We start from the raw sequence: 27149 nt of genomic DNA on the forward strand, positions 1-27149 counted from the left end.
CATGAGCTAGAGCCATAGTCCATCTTTGTGACTGGATGACTAGTGGGGTTTCTTAAAAGGAGGTGTCCGGATCCACTCCCTGTTTGGTATGTCTTTGGTCTACTGTGGGCCCTGAAAGCCTATCAACTTCAGGGAGGGGTTGATGCTGCCACACTAAAGATCATGTATAGGTCACCAAGGCTTAGAGAACTGAAAATATTAAATCTCGTTTTTTGTCATCATTCTTTTGCCAACCTGACACAAGCTAAAGTCACCTGGGAAGAGAGAACCTCAAATAAGAAAATGGCTCCACGAGGTTGGCCTGTGGACAAATCTGTTGGGTGGGCATCTTCTTGATTAACAATGGCTGTGGGCAGAGCAATCAGACTGTAGGCAGTGCTGCTTCTAAGCAGATGATCCAGGGTTGTATGAGAAAGCAGGCTGAGGATGCTTAGGCCATGAGAACCCTTTCCTCCTGAGGTTGTTCTTGGACATGGTGATTATCACAGCAATAGAGAAACAAAGTAGGAGAGTTACAAATATAGACTTTTAAGAGAGAAAGAAGACTGAGTTTTGATAAAACTACAAACTCATGGCTGCCTCTCATAGTCTACTCTATTGGCATTCTCTTTATAGATGCGGGGGGAGAGGGAGGGGGACAGGATTTAGTGCTTGTCTTTTCTCAAGGTTATCTTCTTTCTTTGACCACCTTCCTGACACAATAGGAGTGCAATAAGGAACTCTCTTGAGCAGTCACTCTCTGGTGTCTTCTCACTCTGTGGGTTACTGAGAGAGACTTACAGAGAAGACATAATGTTCAGATCCCACTGTGGAGGTGAATACAAAGCTATTTTTCCAGGCATCAATCAACTGTTGGGTATGGGCAAGGCCTGGGAGCCGATGTGATTTCCACCCTTGATGAGGGTCCTAGGTAAAGGGTTTTTAGGACCTGGGAACTAAAGAGCATATGTATTCTGGCATCACAAGGGACAAGCACTTCAGATGGTCTTGAAGTCTAAGTGGCTTAAGTGATAAATTCAAATGCCAGCCATGTGGATCTTAAAGCCAACAGACACCTTATAAAGCACAGACTGAGGGGAAGCAACCCAGCTGAGTTTAGGGGCGCACGAAAGAGGCAGACACATCCAGAAACTAGCCAAGTTCAAAAGCTATGGTCAAACCTTCCCAAAGAAGGGAAAGCATATGGACATTTTCTTTTCATGTGCTGAGTTTAAAAAACAACTGAATGGTTGCTTACTTATCATCTCCAATCTTATACTGGGAGGAACTAAGATCTATGGAAACAATATGAAAGACATTCAAAAGATTGATCTTTGTTAATGAATACGGTGAGTCTGCAAGAGTTTTCAATGTCATTTAGAAAACATTAGTTAAATCTCTAATGGGTTGGTAGAAATAGGGGAACACAAGAAGGTTGCTGGCAGGAAATACAAACAAATGTTCTTGTTAGGTGGAAGGCTGCTTTGTTCGATTTCAGCTAAAACTCCTACTTATGGCAAACCAATGAGACACCCATAGCTGACTATTTCTTCCTAATAAGGTCAGTGTCACCGAGCGTCACAAGCAGATTGGCCATGGGTTATCACCCACAGTGCCTGTGCACCACCTGGATGCCATGTCCCAGGGACTCTGTAGGAGACAAGGCACTGGCTGCTAGAGCACTGTGAATGAAGTGAGGATGGGGTGTTATTGGAACCAGATGAGAATGTGAGTATCAGAAACCCACACACACACAGACACACAGACACACAGACACACACACACACACACACACACACACACAGAGTAAAAAACCTCCTTTCAGAAGGTGACACTAGGCAGTCACATAGGATGTTATTACTGAGAGGTGCATGTGTTAGCTGTCTAAAAAACAAAATAAATCAAATGATTTCAGGTTTAAATTATATCAGTTGGTTTGTGTATGTGTGTATATTGTGTGTTTGTCTGTGCATGAGTGCCTGTGTGTGAGTGTATGTGTGTGTGAATGCATCTCTGTGTGAGTGCATGTGTGTTTGTCTGTGTGTGTACATGCGTCTTTGTGTGTGGGAATGTGTGTTTGTAGGTATGTGTGTCTCTGTGTGTGTGCATGTGTGTGTATGTGTGAATGTATCTGTCTGTGTGTGAATGTATGTGCAAGTGTGTGTGTGTGTCTGTGTGTGTGTCTGTGTATTTGTTTCTGTGTGTGTTGAGTGCATGTAAGTGTGTGTGTCTGTGTATGAGTGCATGTGTATGAGTGCATGTGTGTGTGTGTGTGTGTGTGTGAGTGTGTGTGTGTATATGTGAGTATACATGTTGGTATGTACAGACTGCAGTATGCATAAGGAAGTCAGAGAACAACTCTCAGAATTCAGTTTTCTCCCTTCATCACATGGTTCCCAAGACTGAACACCAATCATCAGGTTTGGTGACAGACACCTCAGGAAAGCAGCTGTTAGCATGGTAAAGTCCTTGCAGCATAGGTGGAGGTTTGAGGACCATGTCTCTGTGGTGATGAAGAAGTGGGAAGCAGGTGGTGTTCCTGACATGAAGGCCCGGAGTACTTGGGTGTCATATGCCTTGCATCAGCAAGACCACTCAGAGGGACACCCTGCTACTTCTGCCCAGGCGTGACAGTCATCTAAAGAAACTATAGGGAGGGAGAATCCTATATTTCAGGTCTGGTAGAGAAAATTCCAGCATCCAAGAGAGTAATACAGTCTCTACTCTTTCTCTTCCATTTATTTGGAACAAAACTCAGTAATGAAACCTTCGAATGAATCTTCTGAAAATGTTGCATTTTCATTAAAATGTCAGGATGTGGAAAATGGTTCAGTGGATAAAAGACTTGCAACAATGAGAGCCTGGGTTAGAGCCCCGGACCTCTTAATAAAACAACACTGGGGAGGGTTGGAAGCACACTTGCAGTTCCAATACTAGTGAGGACTATAGGACTGGATTCCTACAGCTAACTAGATTGTGCCTCAAAACAAACAAACAAACAAACAACACACAAACCCAACAACAACCAAATAAAACAACAATACCCAGCACCTTAAAAGTTCCAGTAAAATTGTTCTCTGCCCTCCACTTGCGGGCACACACACATATTTGAATGCTAACACTGAGTCGCAAAGCAATAGTCCTGTCTTTGTGCTCTAACTTCTATGACCCATCACTGATCTGTAGGGGTGGAGGAAGGTGGTAGGGTGTGTCCTAGCTCCCTTAGTGAAGGAAGGATACATCAGGTCCTGACAGAGGGATTTGCAAAAATTCAAGATTAAGTGATAATACCTATGGCTATGGAACATAGAAAGAGAATCAAAGAGCGGAGTGGAGGGAGTAAGTAGGGAGGAAGAAGGGGGGGAAGAAGGAAGGAGGGAGGAAGGGGGTGGGGAAAGGGGAGAGAGACAGAGAGACAGAGAGAGACACAGAGAGAGAGACACAGAGAGAGACAGACAGAGACAGAGACAGAGACAGAGACAGAGAGACAGAGAGAGAATACTGAGGATCTTTAAGACATAGGCCAGTAGAGACTGCAGATGACATGGAAGAAATTTCAGAGAGGCAGCATGGGCCAAGTGGGAAAATATCCTGCAGTACAAGTTCATCCCACATGCACTGTGACCAGTGGAAGATTCTGGCATTCAAGGGACAGGAAGAAATGCTTCTGGGAAGGGAGTCTCAGGAATGTAGTCTGCACGCAGCAATTGGGCTGAGCTAGCCTTTCTTGTAGAGGTTGATTTGTCCTTCTTCACTGGGTGAGGGACACACCATGGAGTACCACTCCCAGCCCTCATTGAGTTTTAGCTCACCTCGTTTCCCAAGGGGATCAAAGGCAGACCCATAGGAAATACTGTAGTATCGAACAACTGAGGAAGATGAAGCCGAGGAAGGGAAAGATAATCAAGCTGGCTAATTGAACACATGCCTTTAAACCCGTATCAAAGTTTGTTAACAACGAATCCTACAAGTCCTACTGTCCATAAAGCAAGAGAATTAACCAGAAATGGGCCAGAATGGCTTCCAATATAGAAGCAAGAGACACAGTCTGAAGGAACAGGCTGTGGTGTGGTAACCAGCAGTCTTAAGCAAAGCAAGCTCCCAAGGGTTTTATTAGGGTGCCTTTCCCACAGGGCAGCGCCACCCTGCCAAGGCATGCTTCGTCTGTTTTGGAAGGATGGTGGGATGCTGCCATCCAGGTAAAACACCATCCTCGGGCTAACACAATTCCCTCACAGAGGGAAGATGCCTAACAGCCTCTCCAGTCTGTGGCAGGTAAGCCAAAGTTACCTGAGGCAGAGACTTTGCAAATGAGCTTCTTCGAAAGTACTTCTACTTCAACTCCTTTGACATCACTCTAAGGCCTGAGTGTTTTCACCATGAGTTGAAATAGGGATTGCACAAATAGTCCCCAGTGGGTGAGGGTAAGGAGAACTGAGAACAACCCACTGGTTAAGTCTCCAACATATAGGAACTTTTATTTAGGGGCTAATTTTGGGAAGAAGTATTATGCTGAGAACAATGTTAGTTCTGATCTCAGCCAGAAACTGAGGGGCAATGATTGCACTGTAGCCTGTGGAGCAACCACACGACACCTTTAGCTGTCACACTGGAGCACTGTCATCAGGGCTTACTCTCTTAATTGGCCTTGACTGTCAGCCTGACACAGTCTTGAGTCATCTGGGAAAGCCTGGATTGAGGAACTGCCCAGCTTAGACTCTCCTATGGACATGTCTATGGGGTCTGCCTTCACTGTTAGTTGATACAGAGGAGCCCAGCCTACTGTGGGCGGCACCATTCCCTGGGCAGGTGGTTCTAGGCTATATAAGAAAGCTATGTAAGCACGAACCTGTCAGTGAGCCAGCAAGCAGCACTGCCCCCATGGTTTCTGCTTCAAGCTTATGCTTCAGTTCCTGCCCCGACTTCCCTCAATGAATGGATGGTAATCCAAAAGCCGAAATAAACTCTCTCCCCTGTTAGTCATGTTTGGGCCATAGCATTTGTCATGGCAACAGAATGTAGCTAGAACACTGGGCACTTATATTTCTGGTATGTACGAATTCCAAATTCAGGGTTTGCTATGAGAGAAAATCACAGTAGGTTAAAAACATCTCAACAGGAGTCAGTTGATAGGGACAGTCATTTACCAATGTTACGAAGACCACATCTTTATGCGTAAGGTACTTGAAAATATTAATCTCAAAAATGCATTCTAGATCTGTACGAAGGATAAGTGTAGGAGGAAGGGCCCGGTGCCAAGCCGGAAGAGAACTGAAGAGATAAGAGTAAAAGGGGAGGGAGGATTAGGGTGTAGAATGACTTTAACTGGTTGCAAACAAACTGTGTGTTGGGATGTACATAAACAAGAAAGTCTGTGTGAGCAGGGGTGGCTTTCTGGTTCTGAGGCTTGAAGCGTAACGTGGTAAGAAGAAATGAAGTTTGAGAGATTTTTCTCAACTCCAGCTTAGATGATTAGTAAACCGTATAGTTCTTACACAGAAAGGAGACCCTCATGTTTCATGATGCTGCCAGAGACCCTCACCATCCTCAAGTGGAGCTATGCTTGGCTGTAAACACCTTAGCACGGAGAAAGATCTCTATAGAGAGTCTCCAAAACCCCGAGGAGGTTTGCAGAAGAGGCTGAAGTAGACTGAAATTGTGGGTGTGGAGGGTGAAGGTTGGAAGGGTGGGATGAGGACGGGCAGGAAGTTATTGAAAACACTGGTATGCCATTTCTAGCAAAGGCAGACACCTAACCGGAGTCATGCTTGTGGCAGTTAAGGGAGGGAAAGAGAATGACAAACACCACTGAGAAACAGAAAGACACAATTCAAAGTACCCCAACAGCAGCCCCTTGAGAAGCAGAGATTGGGGGTCCCCACCCATGACATCAGGCAGAGGGAAAGTCCCCAAAAGCAAGACTGTCCGAAGAGGAGCATGTGGGTTAGAGGCAATTTATTCTGTTAGTCAGTAAAAAAACAGTAGAAGACGGACGGGAGTAAGAACATGGGAGAGCTAACATGGCGTCACATGCCTTTTATCTCATCGTTCAGGAAGCCAAGGCAGGAAGATTGTGAATTCGAGACACCCAAAGCAACATAGCAAGGCTTTGTCTCAAACAAACGTCTAAGGCAACAAACACCTGGAAGGAAGCCCAAACTGATTTAAAAGGGAAAGAGGAGGATAGTTTGAGAAAGCAGGATAGAGAGAGAATCAAAATGAATGAGCAGAGGTGGGAAACGATAAGAAGCGTGTGACGATCAGTCACTCATCTCTGCATAAAGGAGGAGACGAGATGGTTGCATTATGGGGAAAAAAAGTGACAGGCCTTGCCTTCCAGTGGCGATAGGTTGAGAAACTTTAACACAGGGGAGGGGGCATACATATGAATGAGAGGCCCCACTGAACTGTAAGGAACTGATCTGTAGGGGGACACAGACGCTCCATTACTCTGTGATTATACCATCAGATGCCAAGTACGGGGCACTCCAAGGGTGTGCTCCCTGTGGATGCAAACCTGTGCCCCCATTGTGTGCATGTGCAAGGAACAAGTCACTCTCTCAGCCTCTCTAGTGTCTCTATCCTTTGTCAGGGCCACTCAGTGTTTGGCTGTGGTTTTTGGGCCGTATTATAATTGTCCTTGAGACATGGGAAGGATTCAGGGGAAGTCTTCTGATGGCTTTTAATTAGCGGTGGCTATTTGCGAGTTCATAATAGGTCCAATTAAACAATTTTCAAAGGTTAATCACAGTCATCAGCCCAGGTCCCCTGGTGAGAGAGTGCTGTAGAACACGGACAAGTATTTCCTGTGAACCGACAAGCCACCCTTTCCAGAGATGTGACAATGACCACAGAGCCCTGTCAAAGACAAGGATGGCCTGCTTTGCCCCTCTTGCCTGCTGGATAAGGCTGATGAAGGGGCTGGCAGTAAGGGCCTCTCATTCTCTGTTCAGGCCCAACTCAGCTCAAGCTGTCATGCCCTTAAGCCTTCCCAAGTTGCATCCAAGACTTGCTCTTTGGGCATCCCTGAGCCATTGATGGACACCCTCCTTCCTTCCCTAAAGAGTGAACCTACGTGCTTGGCATCCGTTGGTCTCTAGTCCTTGGTTTATAGTTTCCACCTTCCACCCCAAATATCTGAAATATGCAAATGTGTTTCCCCCGACTCTGGATAGTCAGAATTTAAGATTTTAAAAAGTTACATGAAAATGGGGGAGGAATGGAGAGGAAAATGCACATAAGCACGGCTACCCACATCATTGGACCTGGAGTTACAAGTGGGGCCTGGCTTGGGTCTTCTGGAAGAGCAGTTCATGTTTCTAACCGCAGACACCCACCAGAAGGTGACTGTCTCTGAACAGCTGGCTGCTGCTGCTTTCGGTACCTTTCACACTGGAATCTAATTTCCCACCCCAAGCCCTGACCTTCCACGTTTAATTTGTCGAAGTAATTGTTCATTAATGAATAAAACTCCAGTTTCCCAAATCTGGAGTCTCAAGCTCTCCCTGGCAGAGGAGGCTCTTGGGGAGGTTCTGGGCTCAGAGCAGGTACACGGAGTGATCAGAGTTTGCCACCCATCCCTCTGCAGCTGTCACGGCTTTGGTGCCCACCTCGTGCAGAACAAAGGACACCACTGGTTTACAATCTGCTCAGGGCTTTGTTCCCGCTTGTAAGGGAGTGACTGGAGTGGTTGTGGCTTAGGTGTGCAGGGTGAAGGCAAGCTGGCTGATGATTCTTCCATCAATATTTAATCAAAGAAAAAGCACGAGGAATGCTCCTGAGTGCACGGTTCAGGGGAGGAAAGTTGGAGGGTCCCGATAAACCCCACATGGTCAGATTGATTACAGCAGGGCCGTCTGAGGGAGGGCAGTATAAGCAGGAACTTAGGCAGCAAATAGACCTAGGAATGAGACTCGCTTGGCGCTGATAGCTGTATTATGTGGCGTGCATCTCAGAGAGACGAATTGGTGCAGGCGATACTGGTTTAAGCTGGAAACGGAAAGAATATGCATTTAACAGTAGAATATGTATGTATATAGAGTTACCGTGCAGAAGCCAGACATAATATCAATACCTTACTTAAAATGTAGTTTATGGGGCCTGGTTTTAAGTGTCTTAATGTCAATTCCAAGAAAACACCAAAGACTGAGAGTCCCACATTAATTGATCTGGGAAGACTCTAGATGCTTCTCGCTGTCTGCCAAGATGGGAATACGTCCCTCGAAATTGGATTCCAATATGAAAAAATACCCAGAGCAGCCGCCAGCTGGTTAGAGGCCATGACCTTCTGGTGGGTATCTAATGAAGTCAAATAAAACTTAACAGCGACAGTAGATGATCAGGAAATGTAAGACGCGACTATAAGGAGACACAGTGCTTTCCGCAGCAACTAAGAGGTGTGAGGAGGGAGTCAGGGAGAACTGTGGATGTCCCTCTGTTCGTGTTGTCACTGACAGACGTTGCCACAGTCCCCACCACCCCCATTTCCACTGTCACATTAATTCTGCCACTTCTTCTTGATACTAACGGTAAGCTTATGTGGACTGAACAAGCTATATTTAGGAATATGTGTGAGTAGACACATTGTCATTCAACAACCATTGGTGAGGAAAGAGGCCTTGACTTTAAAGGAGAGCTGGGAGGGGCGCAGGGGAGTGTTTGGAGCGGGGAAAGCAAGGGAGACGTAGTTATATTGTAATCTCAAAGATAAAAAAATTAAGAATAAAGTCTCTCCTTACTATTACAGTGCTTGTTACCATTTTAGCAAATTATGTTATTTACAGAGCAAAGTTTCAAAAGTTTATATAATATCAATTAAAGCCACATACGGCAGACATGAAACTTGTTTCCAAATTCTCCCCATGCATATGTTTTAGTCCTCAAAATAATAACTAGCTACCATTTTGTCAGCTTTTTACTGCTGCGCATTGCATTTTTTCTTAGTTGTAATGTCTAGAACTTATTTATTGTGTAACTCAGCTAATAATACCATGACAATGGTAAAGAAGAGAAAATACACTTTAATATGGACCTTGGACTACAAACAGTAGAGAAAAAGAGCTGTTCTTGTCCTCATCCTGTTTCTGGCCAAGGCAGGGGTAGCCTGCTCAATAGCTACAGAATTTCAGCCCTTATCAGGGAGACAAAAAAAATATGGAATTAACCACTATAGAATTTCTTCTGCTTGTGTGTCATAAACTCTTTTCTGAAGTTCCACTTTGCTTTTAAGTTTGGATATCCCAAACACCTCCTGAGCTTAGGGAAGGAGGTCTCAATTACGTGACATTTCTTACAAACTGGGAACTCCCCGGGCCCTTTGCATAGCATGTGTGACTTCCCTCATGGTTGTGTTTCATGGGCTTTTACTGACACTTAAAGCCAGGAGAAGCAAGCTGAAGAAAGTGTTAAGAAGTCTCCTTGAGAATTAATTATGAAATAGTGGGGCCCAGAGTCGTGGGCAGCCTCTTGAGTCTGCACACATTTATTTCTGCATTTAATACCGGATGCTTTCCCGTTTTTACCTACACGTATGTGGGTGGCTGGCACCACTGTGTTGTGGAAATTTCACACGATGAAGACATCACCATGGCTGAGGTTCCTCTTGCTTCTCCCTGAGCTTTGGCAGCACCGAGCTTCTCTTAACTCTTTGTGTTTCTCCCAGTTAGTGTGTGTGTGTGTGTGTGTGTGTGTGTGTGTATGTGTGAGTGTGTGTGTGTATGTGCCTGGGTGTGTGTGTGAGTGTGTATGTGTGTGTGACTGTGTGTGTGAATGTGTGTGTGACTGTGTGTGTGAGTGTGTGAGTATGTGAGTGTGTGTGAGTGTGTGTGAGTGTGTGTGAGTGTGTGTGAGTGTGTATGAGTGTATGTAGTGTGTGTGTATGTGTGTGTGAGTGTGTGTGTGTATGAGTGTATGTGTTGTGTGTGTGTGTCTGTGTGTGTGTGTGTGTATGTGTGAGTGTGTGTGTGTATGTGCCTGGGTGTGTGTGTGAGTGTGTATGTGTGTGTGACTGTGTGTGTGTGAATGTGTGTGTGACTGTGTGTGTGAGTGTGTGAGTATGTGAGTGTGTGTGAGTGTGTGTGAGTGTGTGAGTGTGTGTGTGAGTGTGTATGAGTGTATGTAGTGTGTGTGTATGTGTGTGTGAGTGTGTGTGTATGAGTGTATGTGGTGTGTGTGTGTGTCTGTGTGTGTGTGTGTGTGTGTGTGTGTGTGTTGCTCCCATAGTCTAAGAATTAATCCTGGAGCCTTGAACATGCTAGGCTGGCATTCCACCACTGATTAATATATTAGCTCCCCTTACCTTATATCTTTAAATAGGAGTTAGTCTTCATAGCTCCATGCTGAAGCTATCAGAAACTCATAAAATTAAGGGTAATATAATATAAAGCACAACTTAAAAGCAGGAAGCACACAGGAATTATTAGTACATGCCCGAGATCCCAGTACTTAAGGAATAAGAGTCAGGAGGATTGAGAGTCAAGGCCAGTTGGAGCTACATAGTGAGACTCCATGTCTTAAAACCGAACAAAAACAAACGCACACCTCAAAGTCACAAACGTTAGGAGGAAGGAAGCAAACAGCCAACATATCCTACCTACTTCCAACTGCCCCAATGGCCCACAAACCAAGGGAACCAGAGAAGGTTCTTCATGCTACACTGTAGATGCAAAAGAAATCTGTGTATTCCTGCAGTGAGAGACACAGGCTGAGCCTCCTGGTCTCGGGTGATTCATTCCTTCTTTGAACAAGGGACGTAGAGTACAAGTACAGACAAAGACTTCTGGTGTCGTGTGTCAAGGGAGCTGGCAGCATTTTAAAATGCCGACACCGTCTACCACTCCTGTAAGAAGGGTTAAGACACTCCATTTTCACACACCGAAAGCCTTGCCACAGGGGCCCACGATCAGATGGTTCTGGCTTGTGACTGTGTGATAAACTAATTTTCCACAGAGTCTAGAGAAATGCTAACGTGTCTGTTAGTGGCGTTGCTCCAGTATCGTGTGTCTCCAGACTGCCTACAGCTAGGGTTACCTCACAGTTGATTCACAGCTAGAGTCTCTCACCAAGCCCCAAGTGCGGAGTCCTTACTGTTGATTAGAAATGGAACTGTGAGCTTTCCACACCAGATATGTGGCTCGGGCACACGTAGCTTCTCATTTCCAAATCCATTTTTGCTTTGAAAGCCTTCCTTTCCTTTGTTGCCTCTTGCGTGCCCTTCTGTAGATATATCTCATTGGGATGTAGTGTCAAAGCGAGCTAGCTCTGACCGGCATGGTGGGTGACACCTCAGCTGCTTACCTCATGCTTCAAGTCAGTGCTTCCTGCTTGCTGAAGGACTCCACTATGAAACCTCTGTGCGATGCTGTCTACACGTCTATTTGTCTACTGTGTCCCCAAGGAACACTTAACTTTGAGTGCTACACAGAAGACAGCCAGATCTCCATCACTCTACAAAGTGGTTGGTTTTTAAATGAGATACCGGTAACCTACCTACTCCCTCAGGGTGCCCTCAGCGCTCAAAGAAGCAGTTATGCCTGGGTAAGCCACAGCTAGTAGTGGTAGAACCATGTTAAGTGGTAGACATCATGTCTCTTCAGATGTCTTAGTCTCTGCCACTCTGGACAAAGATGTTGATTTTAAAGGAAGGTATTTCTTATGTCTTACAAAGAATGTCAGGGACAGAGCTTAGCATCAGATACTATGAAAATAGACTGAAGAGGATGGGGTGGGCAACTTAAAAACTTACAGCATGTAGACTGGTGAGCTGACTGTTGTTGTAGTAATAAATGAAGTGTCTGAGTGTGTGTGTGTATGTGTGTGAGTGTGATTGTGTGTTTGTATGTGTGTGAGTGTGATTGCATGTATGTTTGTATGTGTGTATGTGTGTATGTGTATGAGTGTGTGTGAATGTGTATGTATGTGTATGTTTGTGTGTGTTTGTGTGTGTGAGTGTGATTGTGTGTGTGTTTGTATGTGTGTGTGATTGTATGTGTGTTTGTATGTGTGTGAGTGTGAGTGTGTATGTGTGTGTATGTGTGTGTGATTGTGTGTGTTTGTGTGTGTATGAGTGTGTTTGTGTGTTTGTGTGTGTGTACCTGTTTGTGTGTGTTATAAGTGTATGTGTATATGTGTGAGAGTGAGTGTGTTTGTGTGTTTGTGTGTGAGTGTGTGAGTGTGTTTGTGTGTGTACATGTGTGTATGATTATGTGTGTACGTGTTTGTGTGTGCGTTTATGTGTGTGTGAGTCTGTGTATGTATGCGAGTGTGAGTGTGTTTGTATGTGTATGTTTGTGTGAGTGTGATTGTGTGTGTGTTTGTGTGTGTGAGTGTGAGTGTGTTTGTGTGTGCTTGTGTGTGTGTTTGTGTGTGGAAGTGTGTGTATGAGTGTGTATGTGTGTGTATGTGTGTGAGTGTGTATATGTTTGTGTGTGCTATCAATGTGTGTATATGTGTGTGAGTGTGAGTATGCTTGTGTGTCCGTGTGTGTGTACGTGTTTGTGTGTATGAGTGTGTGTGAGTGTGTTTGTTTGTGTATGAGTGTTTGTATGTGTGTGTGAGTGGGTTTGTGTAAGTGTATGTGTGAGTGTGATTTTATGTGTGTTTGCGTGTGTGAGTGTGTTTGTGTGTGCGAATGTGTGTGAGTGTGTTTGTGTAAGTGTATGTGTGTGAGTGTGTTTGTGTAAGTGTATGTGTGTGAGTGTGATTTTGTGTGTTTGTGTGTGTGTGAGTGTGAGTGCTTGGGTGTGAGAGTGTGAGAGTGTGTGTGTGAATGTGTTTGTGTGTGTGAGTGTTTGTGTGTGTGTCTGTGTGTGTCTGTGTGTGTGTATGTGTGTGTGTGGGAGTATGTGTATGTGTGTGAGTGTGAGTGTGTTTGTGTGTGTGTGTTTGTGTGTATGTTTGTGTGGTATGTCTACATGTGTCTGTGTGTGAGAGTGTGTGTCTATATCTATGTGTTGTATACATGTGTGTGTCTGTGTCTATAGGTGGTGTGTAGTTGTGTGTGTGTCTATGTGTTGTGTACCTGTGTTTCTGTGTATTTCGTACATGTGTGTGTCTGTGTGTTGTGTATGTATGTGTCTGTGTCTTGGGTACATGTGTAACTGTGTCTGTGTATTATATACATGTGTGTCTGTTCTGTGTTTGTGTCTGTGTGTTATGGGCTTCTGTGTCTGTGTGTTGTGTATGTGTGTGTCTGGGTTTATGTAATATGTACATGTGAGTATCTGTGTCTATGTACTGTGTACGTGTTAGTGCATGTGTGTGTGTGTGTGTGTGTGTGTGTGTGTGTGTGTGTGTGTGTGTGTATTGTGTATGAAGGCCAGAAGTCAGTCTCAGAGCTGTCCTTCCTCAGGATGCTTCTACACTGTCTGAGTTGTTTTGGTTTGACTTTGTTTTCGAGACAGGCTCTTACAGTGTACCTGAAGTTCACTTACTTATTCAGCCTGGCTGGCTGCTAGTGAGTCCCAAGGATGTACACGTTTCTGCCACCTCAGAGCTGAGATTACAAACACGTGCAGCCACGCCAGGCTGATAACATCGGTTTGGGGGAATGAGCTCAGATTCCCTGTTTGCATGGCAAGTGCTTTATCAACTGAGCCACTTTTCGTAGACTCTTGTAAGTGAAGCCTAAGGGAACGTAGCTGTGTTTGCCTTTATCTGCATGATTCACCCATGCTTCTGTGGTAAAGACATTTGGCCCTGAGGAAGTTCTTTACTGTGTGGACTTTCACAGATACATCAGACTGGGCACTAAAATAAAGTGTATGAATTTGCACATCCCAGTATATCCCCAGGGGAACTGGTGCAAAAACCTTGCATGTCAGTGGATAAAGTACATGCCTTATAAGCCTGAGAATGAGAGATAAGATCTCTGTGTCCAGGTAAGAGTGGTGACCACTCGGCATTCCAGTAGATAGGGGAATGATCAAAGTAGGCACTGGGCATCAACTTTGCTTCTACACACAGACACATACACATGTACACATATACACACATATATACATATACACACATTCACATACACGCATACATATATATACATACACACAGGTACAGATATATACACATGTATACATACACACATACATATATACACACATGTACACATACACACATATACATACATACACACATTCACATACACACATACATATACATAACACATACACATACACACTCACACTCACACAAACACACACACTCATGCATAAACATATACAGCCCCACAAAACCAACATGCCCACCCCCACACAAACAAACAGACAAACAAAACCACTGAGCTAAACAACAATGGTTTTCATGTGTAAGGCGTGTCTATTGGCTTAATCTTTCTTGAGAGGAACTCACTTGACTAGGTCACTGAAACCAATATTCCCCAAATACACCAGAAGGACACGATGTCTTAGTTTGCATATACCTATGTGTCTAATTCTTGTAACATATCATATTTAATGTGCAGCCTGCTGGGCAGACAACTAATGACCCCTGTCACCCCCTGGACCATGTGTTCCCTCACTAGAAACTGGCCTTCTGTTAGACTCTTCCCTCCAAAGGTAATGAGCACACTCTGGTGCCCTGTCCTGGTTCTTCACAGTAGTGTACAGGGCCTGCGGATATCTGTTGCGAATATCCAAGGGGAGCAAACGCCCCCTCATTACAACTTATTGCGAAGAAAGAGATGCAATTACTCAGTCTAGTTCAAGAAATGCCCTTCCTAACATCAAAGAAGCACACAGTGTTGGAGGGGAGAGAGGAAACTGACTTCTAAGGGTGGCTTGTGGGAACACTTATAACTGTGTCGGGTCTCTTACAGTAAACATAATTTAATGGTTAATTGTTGCTAATTGGAACTACTAATGGACCTAATTTTTAATTAAGGGATGAGATGGAAGTCATTTGGAATTAGCTCATGGAATCCAGGAGAACACATGCTGCCCAGAGCTTGAGAAACAGCTTTCTTCTTTCAAGAGGCTTCAGTGCTCTCTCCCAGCCTGTGGATGATATGGGGAGTCTTCAAAAGTAATTCTCACCCAAGGGGGGACAGCATGAAGCTCGGCTCCAGCTAAGCATCACTGTCTGCACCTAAGGATTCTTCTCCCATGCAAATATGTGTCCGTCGATAACTAGCAGCGACCGCAAAGTCAGCTGTGTAGGGCTCTGCCTTCTGTTTTGTTTGGTGTGATTTGGGGTGAAGGCAGGGAGACTAAGTCCCATGATGCAGTTCGGGCTGGCCTCTAACTGCATAGAGCAGGTTGATATCTAACTGCCTGCACAGCCAGGCTGGCTTCTAACTGTCTACGTGGAGCAAGCAGGCCTGTAAGTGTCTGCATGGAGTAGTCTGACCTTGAGTTCCCAAGTGGAATGGTAACAAGCCTGTCCATCAGCCTCCACCATAGTCGTGGTCCTCTGTGTTATGCGTAACTCCGTGTGCAGAAATCCAACATCAATGCCTCATATTTGGTTGATAGGTTAGGACTTGTGGGTGCCTTTCTGGGAATCCTCCATAGAGAGTGATCATTACCCATTCCTCTGTTTCAGGCAATCTACAAAAGTCTATGGCAGAGACTGAACACAGGGTGCTCACATTCTGTGCTTTTCCCCACTGCCTTCCCCTTCCCATGTCTCAGGTTTAAATGCAGACCCACAGGCATCCTGGTAGAGGAGGAAGGACTTTGACTCTCCCTTAGACACAGTCTTTTCTTGAGTCAAGCCAATGTCATTGAAGAAGACGAAACTCATTTACACATTCTCCCTAAAATTTATTTTAGAAAGGAAACTCGGGGAACATCTGGGAGGAGGGAGTGGAAATACTCTAAAAGCCAGAGGACTGGGGAGTTCGCCTTGGGATTGTGTTTCTTAGTCATATCAGAAGCTACACCTTAGAATCTCAGTAACACGACCACCCTTACACGAGCTGATCAGGATGACACCGATGAACATGCCAAACTGAGTGGGAAAAGCCCATGAGGCCTCAACACTACACAAAGAATTACATGCTACCAGGTAAAGCAGTGCTCTCCCCCAGGGAAGAGCACACCAATTGGCTGTCCAGTGGCCAGCGGTCAGCCCTGAAAGCATATGTATATGCAAGTAACAGTATATGAACTAACAGTTCTATTTTCAAATGTAGACATATATGGAAATACATATATGCACACAATAACAACTGATGAAACGAATAGATCAGGAATTTGAAGTAGAGCAGAGAAGGGTCTATGAGAGGGTTTGACAGTGGGGGAAGGGAATATTTGAATTAAATCATAACCTCAAAAGTAGACAAATGAAATGCAGGCTGTATTAAGGACGTGTGGCTATAGTCATCTGTCTGCTAATTGAGGTGACCTGGTGTCATGGTTTGTCTATGCTCAGCCCAGGAGGTGGCACTATTAGAAGGTATGGCCTTCATCCTGGTAATGGAGCCAAATCCCATGATGGTAACCCCAAACTCCACCACCATAGAAAGATAGTGGTTAAGATAGATACACACATTGAGACAGCGATTAACCTCTCTACTGGCATTGCGTAGACATCTTAAAGTCAACGCACTCAGCAGAGAAATCGGCCTTCTTCCCAGCAAATGTGATCCTTCTCTGCTTAGCTCCTGAAGAGTAGAATGGTGGGCCATGGAGTTGTGGGAGTTGAAGACCTATGCTTTCTTAATTTGATGTCTATCCTGATACTCAATTGGTTACAATATCCAGGGTATTCCAAACCCACCACTTATCTATCACAAACTCATTAGCAGTCCATGTCATGGTCATTCCCAGAATGTGACTACTTGCCACCACGATCTCTTCCCTGGATTCCTTAGTGTGTTTAGCCCTTTTCTGTTTTTTTAGGGTTGTTTTGTTGCCCATTTCCCGGACATTCTCCATCCTATAGGTAGGGCGACTGTGTCGTTCTCCAGTTCTAAAGACTTCCATTGCCATCAGGATAGAGCTCAAGTTCCCACACCTGACAACCCTGCTACAGCCAATCTACTTTAACTTCCTAATTCCCTGTCTCTCTCCGTGTCTCCGTGTCCTGCTAAGCCATCTGCAGCTTAGCAAACTTTCCATCCCCTGACCATGCAAGCCCCAGGATAAGTTGGTTCCTTGGTCTGGAACTCTCAGCTCTGTTTTCGTTGTTTGTTTGTTTGTTTGTTTTGTATTTTTGTTTTGCTTTAAATATTTTATTTGTTTTGTTTTTGCTTAGCTAATTCCCATGTGTCTCTGTTTCTACATTTAGAGAATTATTTTCCTGGAACCTTTCTCTGACCTCTGCTAGTTTATGTCCATTGTTTCTTTTTGTACCAAGGTAATCTACTATTTAGCAGACACTATTTGAATACTTTGTTTATGCCGGGATCTGTTCTAAGCATAGTGGAGAGCTTAACTTAATCAATGCTCACAACTACCTCAGGTGATCAGTATTTCCACAGATTGGTAATGAGTCACAGGGAGTTCGGTAGTCCCCCAAGTGCCCACAACTGAAAACCGATACAAGTAGCTTCTGAACTTAGACCTTTTACTTATGATGTGAACAATCAGTAGTAAAGGATTTACATTGTTGAAGGAAGATGTTTGCAACTAATGCCTTTCGTTCCTAATGGGAAGTTCTATTCCCATTGGTGAACGCAAGCTATCGTATGTTACCAGCAGAGATTAGATAAAAACAAATGAACAAGCGAAAAACAGATGACACATGACTGAACAAGCAATTCTTACTCAACAGGAGGATCAAGCAGACCTTGCTTTGATGAATGTCAATGCTGTATTTTGTGTTCAAATCTCAAATGACCGGTTACCATTCAATACCCCCATACTGTTCCCCATCCTAAGAGTTGATGTAACTTGTGCTCTATACTTAATAGATCTCCTGCTGTAGTCTATCTGGTAAACCCCATTCAGCTTTACTGGTCCTTCTCCAAATGCACTTCATTTGTTTGTATCTCAAATCTTCTTTCTACATTCTTGTTTCAAACACTATCAAAAGAAACAGCAAAATAAAATTGAACTATGATGTTGATTTATTTTTTACTAAAGATGGGCTTTCTATTCACATTTACACCTTCATTACTTAGCGCAGTACCTTGCACCCAGAAACAGACTGAAAATGTTTGAAATATTAATTGAACAAGAATAGCTTAGGTTCTATCTCCATGGATAATTAAGTTAATTTCTTGAACTCCAGTATAGTAAGCAATTTGATTGGCTCACACACTGGCAAAAGCTAGCTAGCTAAATCGCTCGATACTGGTGTGTTGGGATATTTGGAAAAGAGTTATTACCTTATCAGACTCAGTTTGCTTTCCTAATATGATCAATAGTTGGACAAAAGATACTCAGTTGGACAAAAGTCAATCAAATTGTCTACAAGTCAGTTAACAACAATTTATTGAAACTTTATCTACCTCTTCTTGGGCATAAGTCTGAGGAGAGGATAACTGTACAATACGCCCAACCACCATGCACATCTCCAAAGGATGAGCACTGTGTAAAGTGGCCTGAAGTGTGGTTTTCCATGTGTCCTTTTGGTCTCTTCCTTCATACATCACTAGTGGCAACTTAATACATCTCTTACTGACCACATATCATATTGGTGTGTGTGTGTGTGTGTGTGTGTGTGTGTGTGTGTGTGTGTGTGTGTGCAGATGTGTGCACATGTGTACAGGCACAGATATGCATGAATGCAAATGCATGTAGGGATAAGGAGACATCAACTGTGGATATCATTCCCTTGGAATTCATCCACATTTTTTATTAAGGTGGGGTATTACATTAGTATGTGGCTCATTTATTTAGCTAGATTGGCTGGCCTCTACCTCCCCAGTTACAGCATTACTGTGTGTCTGAGTTTTTAATGTGCACGCTGTGGAACGGAACTCAGAGACTTCTCCTGTAAGCACTCCAATGGCTGAGATGACTCACAAGCTCCAGATCTTGGGTTTTAATTTTCCTATGTACATTTATTTCTTATCCCACAAACACACAATTACACGCTTAAGTTTCTTTTAAGGCATTATGTTTAACTAGTCACTTGTCTGCTTGACAGTTTCAGTGGAATCATACAGGAACTCCCAAGGTAAAGCACTGGGTTTTGTTTTTGTTTTTGTTTTTGTTTTTGTTTTGTTTTGTTTTTTGCCAATATTGATTAGTTTAGAGGGGAACTCATGAGCATAAACACTTCCAACAATCGGTTTGCAATTTTCATTATGCTGTGATGTCTTTGTTTGTGTGTGACTATCTTGTTATATTCATTAACACACACACACACACACACACACACACACACACACACACACAGTCTCACCATATAGCTGCCTAGAAGTCACCACGTAGACCAGGCTGGCCTTGAGTTTATTGAGATGTGCCTACCTCTGCCTCTTGAATTCCTGGATGAACGGTATGTACCACCAGTGCCAAGATTCACAGTGTTCTTAAAGATGAGAGAATATTTGGTTGAGGGGTTATCTGTTGTTATTATTAATATTGGTTAATTATGAGGAGTATATGCCTTTTGTCATACAAAGAGGCAAAGGTTTAAAGACAGTAAAAGCTATAAATGGCAAACCAAGTCTCCTCTAGAGAGTCACATGTTTTAAATGCAAAAGACACATAAAAATGGTAGGTACCTGACGTTTTAATCAATAGCAATGGAGACCAAGAGTACCAAAGCAATGTCAGCCCTTCAGTCAGGAACATCACAGCTCTGATATGTGTACAGCCATGCAGATAACTAAAGAAATGTGTGGACGGGAGGACACCCTACCCTTAGAGGCTGCATCACTAAAGTGGAGGGGCCTTGGGTGGGACACTCTTCAGTGAAAGCTGTCTTCTGCCTGCCAGGCTCAGCTGCCCCATGGGTTGTTCTGGGCACTTCCTGAACGGGGCTTCATGCAGTCTTTGCAATGACCTTCTTGGTTCAATCTGAATGTCTTTAACCATCAAACGTGCCAGAGACTCAGTCTCTATGCTTGTTACTCTCTTCAATTGGTTAAAATAAATGAACAAAAATCAATTGTCTGTTTTTTTTTAAACTTGTGTCCATTTTCCTCTTTCGACAAAGCACAAGTGAAAGTTAGGATGCATTTCAAAAGTTTTTTAAAAAGCACCGACTTCTTTACACACATATGCTCAGCTCCAAATCGCACCATTAACATTTTCAAATCAAATTAAATATTGCTAACTGAATGCCAAAGACTCTCACGTATCCTCAAAGCAACTTCTGCTGCCTTGCTGTGAAAATGGAAAATCAGAAGTGTCTCTTTCGATATCCAAATACAACATCTTAGAAAAGAACTGAAGTTTTTGATTCATTCAACAGCTTTGTGAATACACACATCAGATCCTGTCCTAGGAGCCAAGCAAACACAAGGGATAACTCTGACTTCTGAGGGATTCTGGTCTCTAAAGCAGCGCTTCTCAATCCTTTATTTTTATTAATATGTGCTAGGTTTTTTTTTGACAAATGTAAAATCTTTATCCTGCTTGTCAGAAATTCTGATGACCTTGTCAAACCACGAGACCCACTGATACACAGAACATTGACTAAGTCTTCTGCATATCTTTCATAGGCAAAGCATCTCAGAGATCTTACTTTTATTGTAAAGACAGAGTATTTATTTTCTAGACATAAAGCCAGATTGTCCTAGGAAACAGACTCATAACTGCACACCCCTCCCCTTGCCAAAATGAAATGCAAACTTCTCATGCCCGCCCCTGTTGAGAATCACTGCTTTGGAGAGTTTTGGAGAAAACCAGGCAAGCTCCATCTCTCCCCTCCAATTAAGTCTGAAAGGAATTAGATTTTCCTACCTGACACAACAGCTGGTGAAGTACCATAATTCTGTCTTGGGATTGAATCTTGGAATGAAAAAGAGCATGAGAGAGATTGCAATGAAGTCCAAAGGAAAATAAAAACAGAGTCTTAGCTTTACAGGTTGGAAAAGCCAAATGTGTGCCCCACAGTCACCTGCCCCCCACCCCCTTTCTGCAAGCACTCCAGGCATTGTGACTCTAGAGGACAATTGATTCTTAGTCTCCAGGCTGTGCATGCTATGGGGACCCGTTGGTCTCAGAACATCACCACCTTCCTCTTGGTCTGTTTGATTGCTCCCTTTGGGAGTTGATGAGAGGCTCTTGCCCTCCCCAGATGTTTTAATAGTTTTATAAGACAACCCATCTGGAGGCCACCCAAGTGTGGTAGCTATGGAGAATAAAAGAAGCAACTTGAGAGGGGATTAATAAATATTCTTCATATTTACACCACATGGGTTAAATGTGTTATAAAGCCTGTTACTTTTTTTTATCATCCTGACCTGGTACAGAGAACAAAACACTTCCTGCCCCAGGCCCAGGAACCTTGTGTGTAGCCACCAAGGCTAGCTAAGGCTAGATCTTATGAAACAGAGGATGGATGGCTATTTTCAAAGTGTCATGATATTGGATGTCGCGAAATGTGGAGAAGTGAAACTTCAAGTAGGCCTTGTAAACCTGGGGATGGATGTGTGTGTGTGTGTGTGTGTGTGTGTGTGTGTGTGTGTGTGTGTGTATGAGGGAGGATGTTGGAGACTATATCAGGAATTTTAAACATGACAGAGGCTTTAGCTTCTGCAACTCAGCCACACTCTTTCTGTAATGTTTTTATTAGTACATTGCAATTATATATAATGATGGATTTACTGCATTCCAACATGTGTACATGTAACTTCTGTCACGTCCACCCACACCCTAGAGCCCTCTCTGGCTCCCTTTCTCATACCCTCCTACTTTTCTTCCCATTCCTAACCAGCCCTTAGCCAGAAAAGTGGCACAGAACCTGTGGTTGCAACTGGCCTTCTAAGAACCGAGAACAATGAACCCACCCCCAGCTCTCTGAAAAGATGAAGGCATCAGTGGTAATATGTCAATTCCTCTTTCATTCACATGACCCATATTGCACTTTAAAAGCATAGACCTCCCCTCAAGTGTACTTTTTTTACGCACTTAGTAACTTTTCATTCACAGGTCCACCTCCGAGTTTAATGCCAATCCTTCTTTGGAGGAAATGGCGGGTCAGAAGAGGGCTGTGGACGTTGTAAATCACATAGGGTGGGAAGAACAAGCAAGCATTGCTCAGACTTCAGATGCAAAGAAGCCATAGTTAGGAGTGGCCTGACCTCAGCAAACAGACCAGCAGCCTACTGACTGGCCCCTCAGCCCCACTGTGAAGTAGGGTCACTTTGACAGCAATTCCAAAGATGTTGGTAACGGTGATCTGAGTTCCTTGACATCTTTTCATAAGACTTCAAGTTTGTATTCAAAACTTAGGGGAAAATGAGTTAATATTTATACCATGTCATAATATATACATATCTGTAATTATGAATAGAAACATAGACGCTAATATAGTAAATTCTGGCTACTGTTTAGTAACTGAGGAATACAAACACATAAAAAGATAAAAAAATAGGAAATACTTCAATCTCATTTTGAAAAATAGGCACACTTGGTTTGTAGTATTTTCATTTTAAGATTGATTTTACTTTTAATCTATATGTATGTGGATATTGGCATGTGTGTGCAGTACCCATGAATGCCAGGAGGGGGCCCCAGATTCCCTAGAGCTGAAGCTAACAGGCAGTTGTAAGCCCCCTAATGTGGGTGCTGGGGACTGAATTCAGGCCCTCTGAAGAGCAGCAAGTGCTCTTAACCACAGATGCACCTTTCCAGACTCCACCCTGTTAGAATTTGACAGAATTGCTTGGTAAGTAACCCCTCGCAGTTACACTGTGTTCCACGGGAGGAAGTGCACAGCCCTGCCTTTTGACTTAGCATATCAACAATGCTTTCCCTGCTTGTATGAGACTGCTGTGCTTTTGTGCTGTGCTATTCTTGGGTCCGTGGATGAAGGAATAGTGGTTGGTTAACTATTCTCTACTAAACGCTGTCTAGTATACCACAACGAGTGCTTTGAGGCATAAAGTCCTTCTCCTTTCCTTTACGCTCCCTTCATCCACTGCCTTCTCAGAATTGAAGGTTCACAACTAGGGGACATGTGCTGAAATGTTTGGGTGGACACTTTGCTTCTAACTGATGCTGTATAACATGAAGGTGTCACCAAAGCTAATTTTCCTCCATGTTTATAAATAACGTGTGGGTTCTCTATCTTATCTGATGTGTGTGTGCTTATATGCATGTATGTAAAATTATAGCACTGATGGCTTTTTAATATATTATTCAGTCTTCTATGCCCTATTTATTCCCAACTCACTCATTCGCCTCAACAGTATTTCTATTAGGACCTTTCTACAATGATATTGCTTTACTGGAACTCAAGATCAATATTACTAAAAGTAAAGGTTTTATATTTGTATATGTATATATTTATTTAAATATCTCTCTACCCCTAAATCACAGACTTGCCCCTAATGTTTCATTCATTCTTTACACGACAACATTTCCCTGTAAAGAACTGTTATGTCACAATAAGATTAAAGAACTATTTTAAAAACCATACCCTTCACTTCTGCATTTTCTGTCTTGTATTAGTTTGCAATTGGCCGGTATTTTTTTTCTTGAATATTCACTTAAGGAATTGAACTCATAAGGATTTATGAAGCTATTTATCGCTTAGGGTGCTGTTTACTGAATCATAATTCCATGTAAGATCTTCTGCTCGCTTTTATAATTCTCCATCTTAATATTGATATTGTCGCCTAATGTTGGAAAAAATGAGTAATACATATTTTCATCTGGTAATAATCAGACTTCTAGAGCAGTGGAGAAGTGGCATGCCTGGAGAATGACAGTGAACTCTGGCTCATCAGGACTATAATTCTAGGATTGTTTTTGTGTGTGGCAATCCTGACACCATGGACATCGGATGATGTCACAGAGCAGACGTGGCTTGGGGAAGGCGCCCTGCACTGGAGATAAGGAACCGAACAATGTCTTTTGATTTCTTTCTGAGGAGTCTGGTGACATGGTGAGCCACTGGTGACCAGAAGCTGAACAAATGAAAGGGAGATAAGAAAATTGTAAAACAAGATTGTCGTGCAATATCGAGGTCCTTAACATGCACTCAAGTCCCGGGTGGCTTCTGCTCAAGCTCCCTGTAACTCGATAAGAAATTATGGATAATGGGGCTTTGCTCTCCTCGAAGGAATTCTGTGAGAAAGAATAACCAAAAGCAGGAAAAGTACAAAAAAAAATCCTTCCAGGTTAGAGCCAGGACACAAAACGGGTGTCTCGTTTGCATCCAATTCACTTAGCTCAAAGCCTGCAGATTCAGCCCAGCTTAGAACTGGGTAGAGAATGGACCGATACACCTGGAAGAGGAAAATTCCAGATGGAAATTCTTTCAACGACATGATTTTAAAACCTGAGGTCACACAAGATGAAACACACCTGCCTTTTTGAAGATTACAGAAGTTAAGTATGTTTTGGTTCAATACGACTGACTCCCTTTGTCACAATCTTAAGTAGGAAAGTGGGTGGCCTTATCTCTGTTTAGGACAGGACAGTGTGACCCGAGCTCCCCTGCTCTTCAGTCTAACCAGTGCCTACCCTGAGTTATCCCCCAAAGCTCGCTGCACTATGCCCTGGGAGCCCATCTGCCCCTGGGATGTTTCTGTTCTCGTTCTCACTTTTTGTAAAAATTCCAAGAGCCCAGTTGTCTGGAAGTCTCCGAAGACCATCACATTGGAGAGAGACACCAATGTATGGGGATGAACGTCTGAATGAGAAATACCCCCAACAGGCTCAGGGATTTGGACACTTGGTCCCCAGTTGGTGACAGTGAAGAGGTTACAGAGTGTTCAGGACCCAGGACGTTGCTTGAGGAAGAAGGTCACTCAGAGGAGGCGATGAGTACCTGCAGCTTCAACCTCTTGTTCTCTCTCCGAACTTCTTGTGTGTGTGATGGAAATGGGATTACACTGACTTCGGCTCCTGCCCTGGCTTCTGTGTCTTCCTTGGCATGATGGACTCCTTCTTTGGAACTCTAAGCCAAGCAGACTCTCCTTTGTGTAAATTGCTCTTGGTAAGGAGGTTTTATCATGCCACCAAGAAAGTGACTAACACATAGTTCAGATGACAGGGTGGAGAATGAACTGTAGACTGGCGAGACTGAAAGCAGGAGGTACAATTAGGAGACGGACACAACAAGCCAGATGAAGCCAAGGAAGGGGGAAGACAGAGTAGATCTGACAAATGTCTGAGATTTAACTCCTGGGACTTAATGCAATGGTACGTGGAGGAGAGGAGGAAGGGCGGCGTATCTGTTGAGTCCCAAGTGTAGAGTTTAGCTACTGGGTGGGTCATCACAGGAGTAACTTGAAACAAAACAGGGCAGGAACACAGAAGAGGAGAAGGGTAGCATTGGAAGGGGACGTTCAAGGAAGTCCAGGGCATGAGTGTAAGCTGTAGTGACTTTGAGATGTTGAAGATGGATCTCCAGGGAGAACAATAGATGCGTTTGGTGTTCTGAGACAAGCATTGACGACTCCTGGTCAAGAGTCTTCAGTGTGGTAGATGGGGTGGGAAACCATGCCCATGGACAGGATGGCTGGAGAAAAGCATGTGAGGACTGTGCAGTGAGGCGCTATCTGAGCTTGCAAAAGGAAGGGAGGAGGAATGGCCAGGGAGAAGGTGTAGAACCCTCTCTCAATCTGGGAGTTTATTGTACAAACAGGGCCAGATATCTAAATACATGGATGTTCTACTCAAGATACATACAGTTTATATTAAAAATAAATTGGAAACTGAGGCCATCCTGAGTCTGTGTGCCCATGGGGTAATAACTGATGGCAAATGGCTCATGGCTCTGCTCTCTACACAAAGTTCTCTCTCATAGGCCTGGCTGCTGAAGGTGCTGTCTTTACCCATTAGGTGTCCAATACCCAGGGCGAAGTATTCCATTGAAGAGGAAATCCCTCTAAATTATCATTTCAATGTCATGTATATTTGTATAATGTGGCCAATAGGAAGAGCATCTGATTCCATGTATCCAAGGTAATTTGCTTAACTTCAGCAGGTTCATGCATTCACATGACTAGAAGGTTAGCTTTGGAACTCTGGGATAGCATGTTAGCAGTTGACACAGGGGACATGTCAAAGAATTAAGTGATACCCCTCAATAGCGCAAGCAAAGGGGCTGGACGGTTGGGTTAGTAGGGTGGTGCATCCATTATGGTGACCTGAACTTGCACCAAGTAGGCCGCATGAGAGGTTAAGGGTGGCTCACTGGGTAAACCTCTGCTTACCATATAGTACATGAGGGCTGCTGTGTATCCTGCCATTCAAACAACATCCCAAGGATGTCCATGGTATTACTCTTCTCAATTTGTAAGAAGAGAATGAATCTCTAGGAAGTCAAGGGACTTGGCCTGAACATGCACAGCCAACACAAAGTCAAGCTGGGCTTTGGACCCTAGTGCCATTCCTAAGTCCGCTGGAATCTTCCAAGTACCAGTAAGGGACTTGTGAGGTGGGTCCAGTTAGGCGGGAAAAGTCAATTAAATAAGTCAGCCTCAACTGGGTAGTCCACAGCAAATGCCAATTAAAAGAAGTTCACATGCAAGCGAATATCTCATGGCATGCAGCGTGAGAGAGGTGGTTTAACAAAAGAGATGACTACATTTGAGATGCCGAGAGTGCCAAATTATGGTTTTGAATGAATCAAAAAAAAATAATGTGTCTTCTCTCTACTCTCAAAAACCTTATCCAATCAGCAGCTTCCACTGCTAGTGTTATATGATGCTTAGACTCTAACTAAACACTGTTTACTTGCAATAGTGAAAGCACACAATGAAAACAAAAGAAAAAATAACAAATTCGACATTGAAAATAAGGTCCATGTGCTAAAGTCCTTTACTTGCTAAAGAGAGGCTGTGGTCCACAGTAAATCATTAAATGATTATTTTTTGGCAGTGGCCAGCTGGGTAAATGTGGTGGTCCCATCTGACTCTGTTCCAGCTGAAAAGTCTTAGATATACAATTTAAAATTATTTATTTAATTAGGATCTACAATAATTTGAAGCCTATTCTACTATTTTAGGGTGTTTGGGGTTTTTTTTTTGCTTGTTTGTTTTTTGTTTTCCTTCTTTCTTTTTTTAAAGGCGTTAGGCACATATTGTGTCTTTACTAGTTGAGTTGATGAATTGAAATGTTAGCAATGAGGCTGGCTTTGCTTGTCAGTCAAATGGGTAAAAA

General features: G+C 43.5%; 1 protein-coding gene across 25 annotated transcripts in view; it reads right to left on the minus strand.

Moving 5' to 3' along the window:
- Positions 1 to 27149, minus strand: part of Rbms3 (RNA binding motif, single stranded interacting protein 3) — a 786929-nt gene that overhangs the window by 33341 nt on the left and 726439 nt on the right. For 18 of the 25 annotated variants that reach the window (XM_017596203.3, XM_017596201.3, XM_017596199.3 and 15 more), the window contains one exon: positions 20772 to 20819. The exons of the other annotated variants lie outside the window; for them this stretch is intronic. In XM_017596203.3, the coding sequence (XP_017451692.3) occupies positions 20772 to 20819 (48 nt within the window). The remainder of the gene's footprint in view (positions 1 to 20771; positions 20820 to 27149) is intronic. 25 annotated transcript variants of the gene reach the window in all.

This window comes from Rattus norvegicus, chromosome 8, assembly GCF_036323735.1.
Source record: "Rattus norvegicus strain BN/NHsdMcwi chromosome 8, GRCr8, whole genome shotgun sequence".
NCBI classification, from domain to species: domain Eukaryota; kingdom Metazoa; phylum Chordata; class Mammalia; order Rodentia; family Muridae; genus Rattus; species Rattus norvegicus.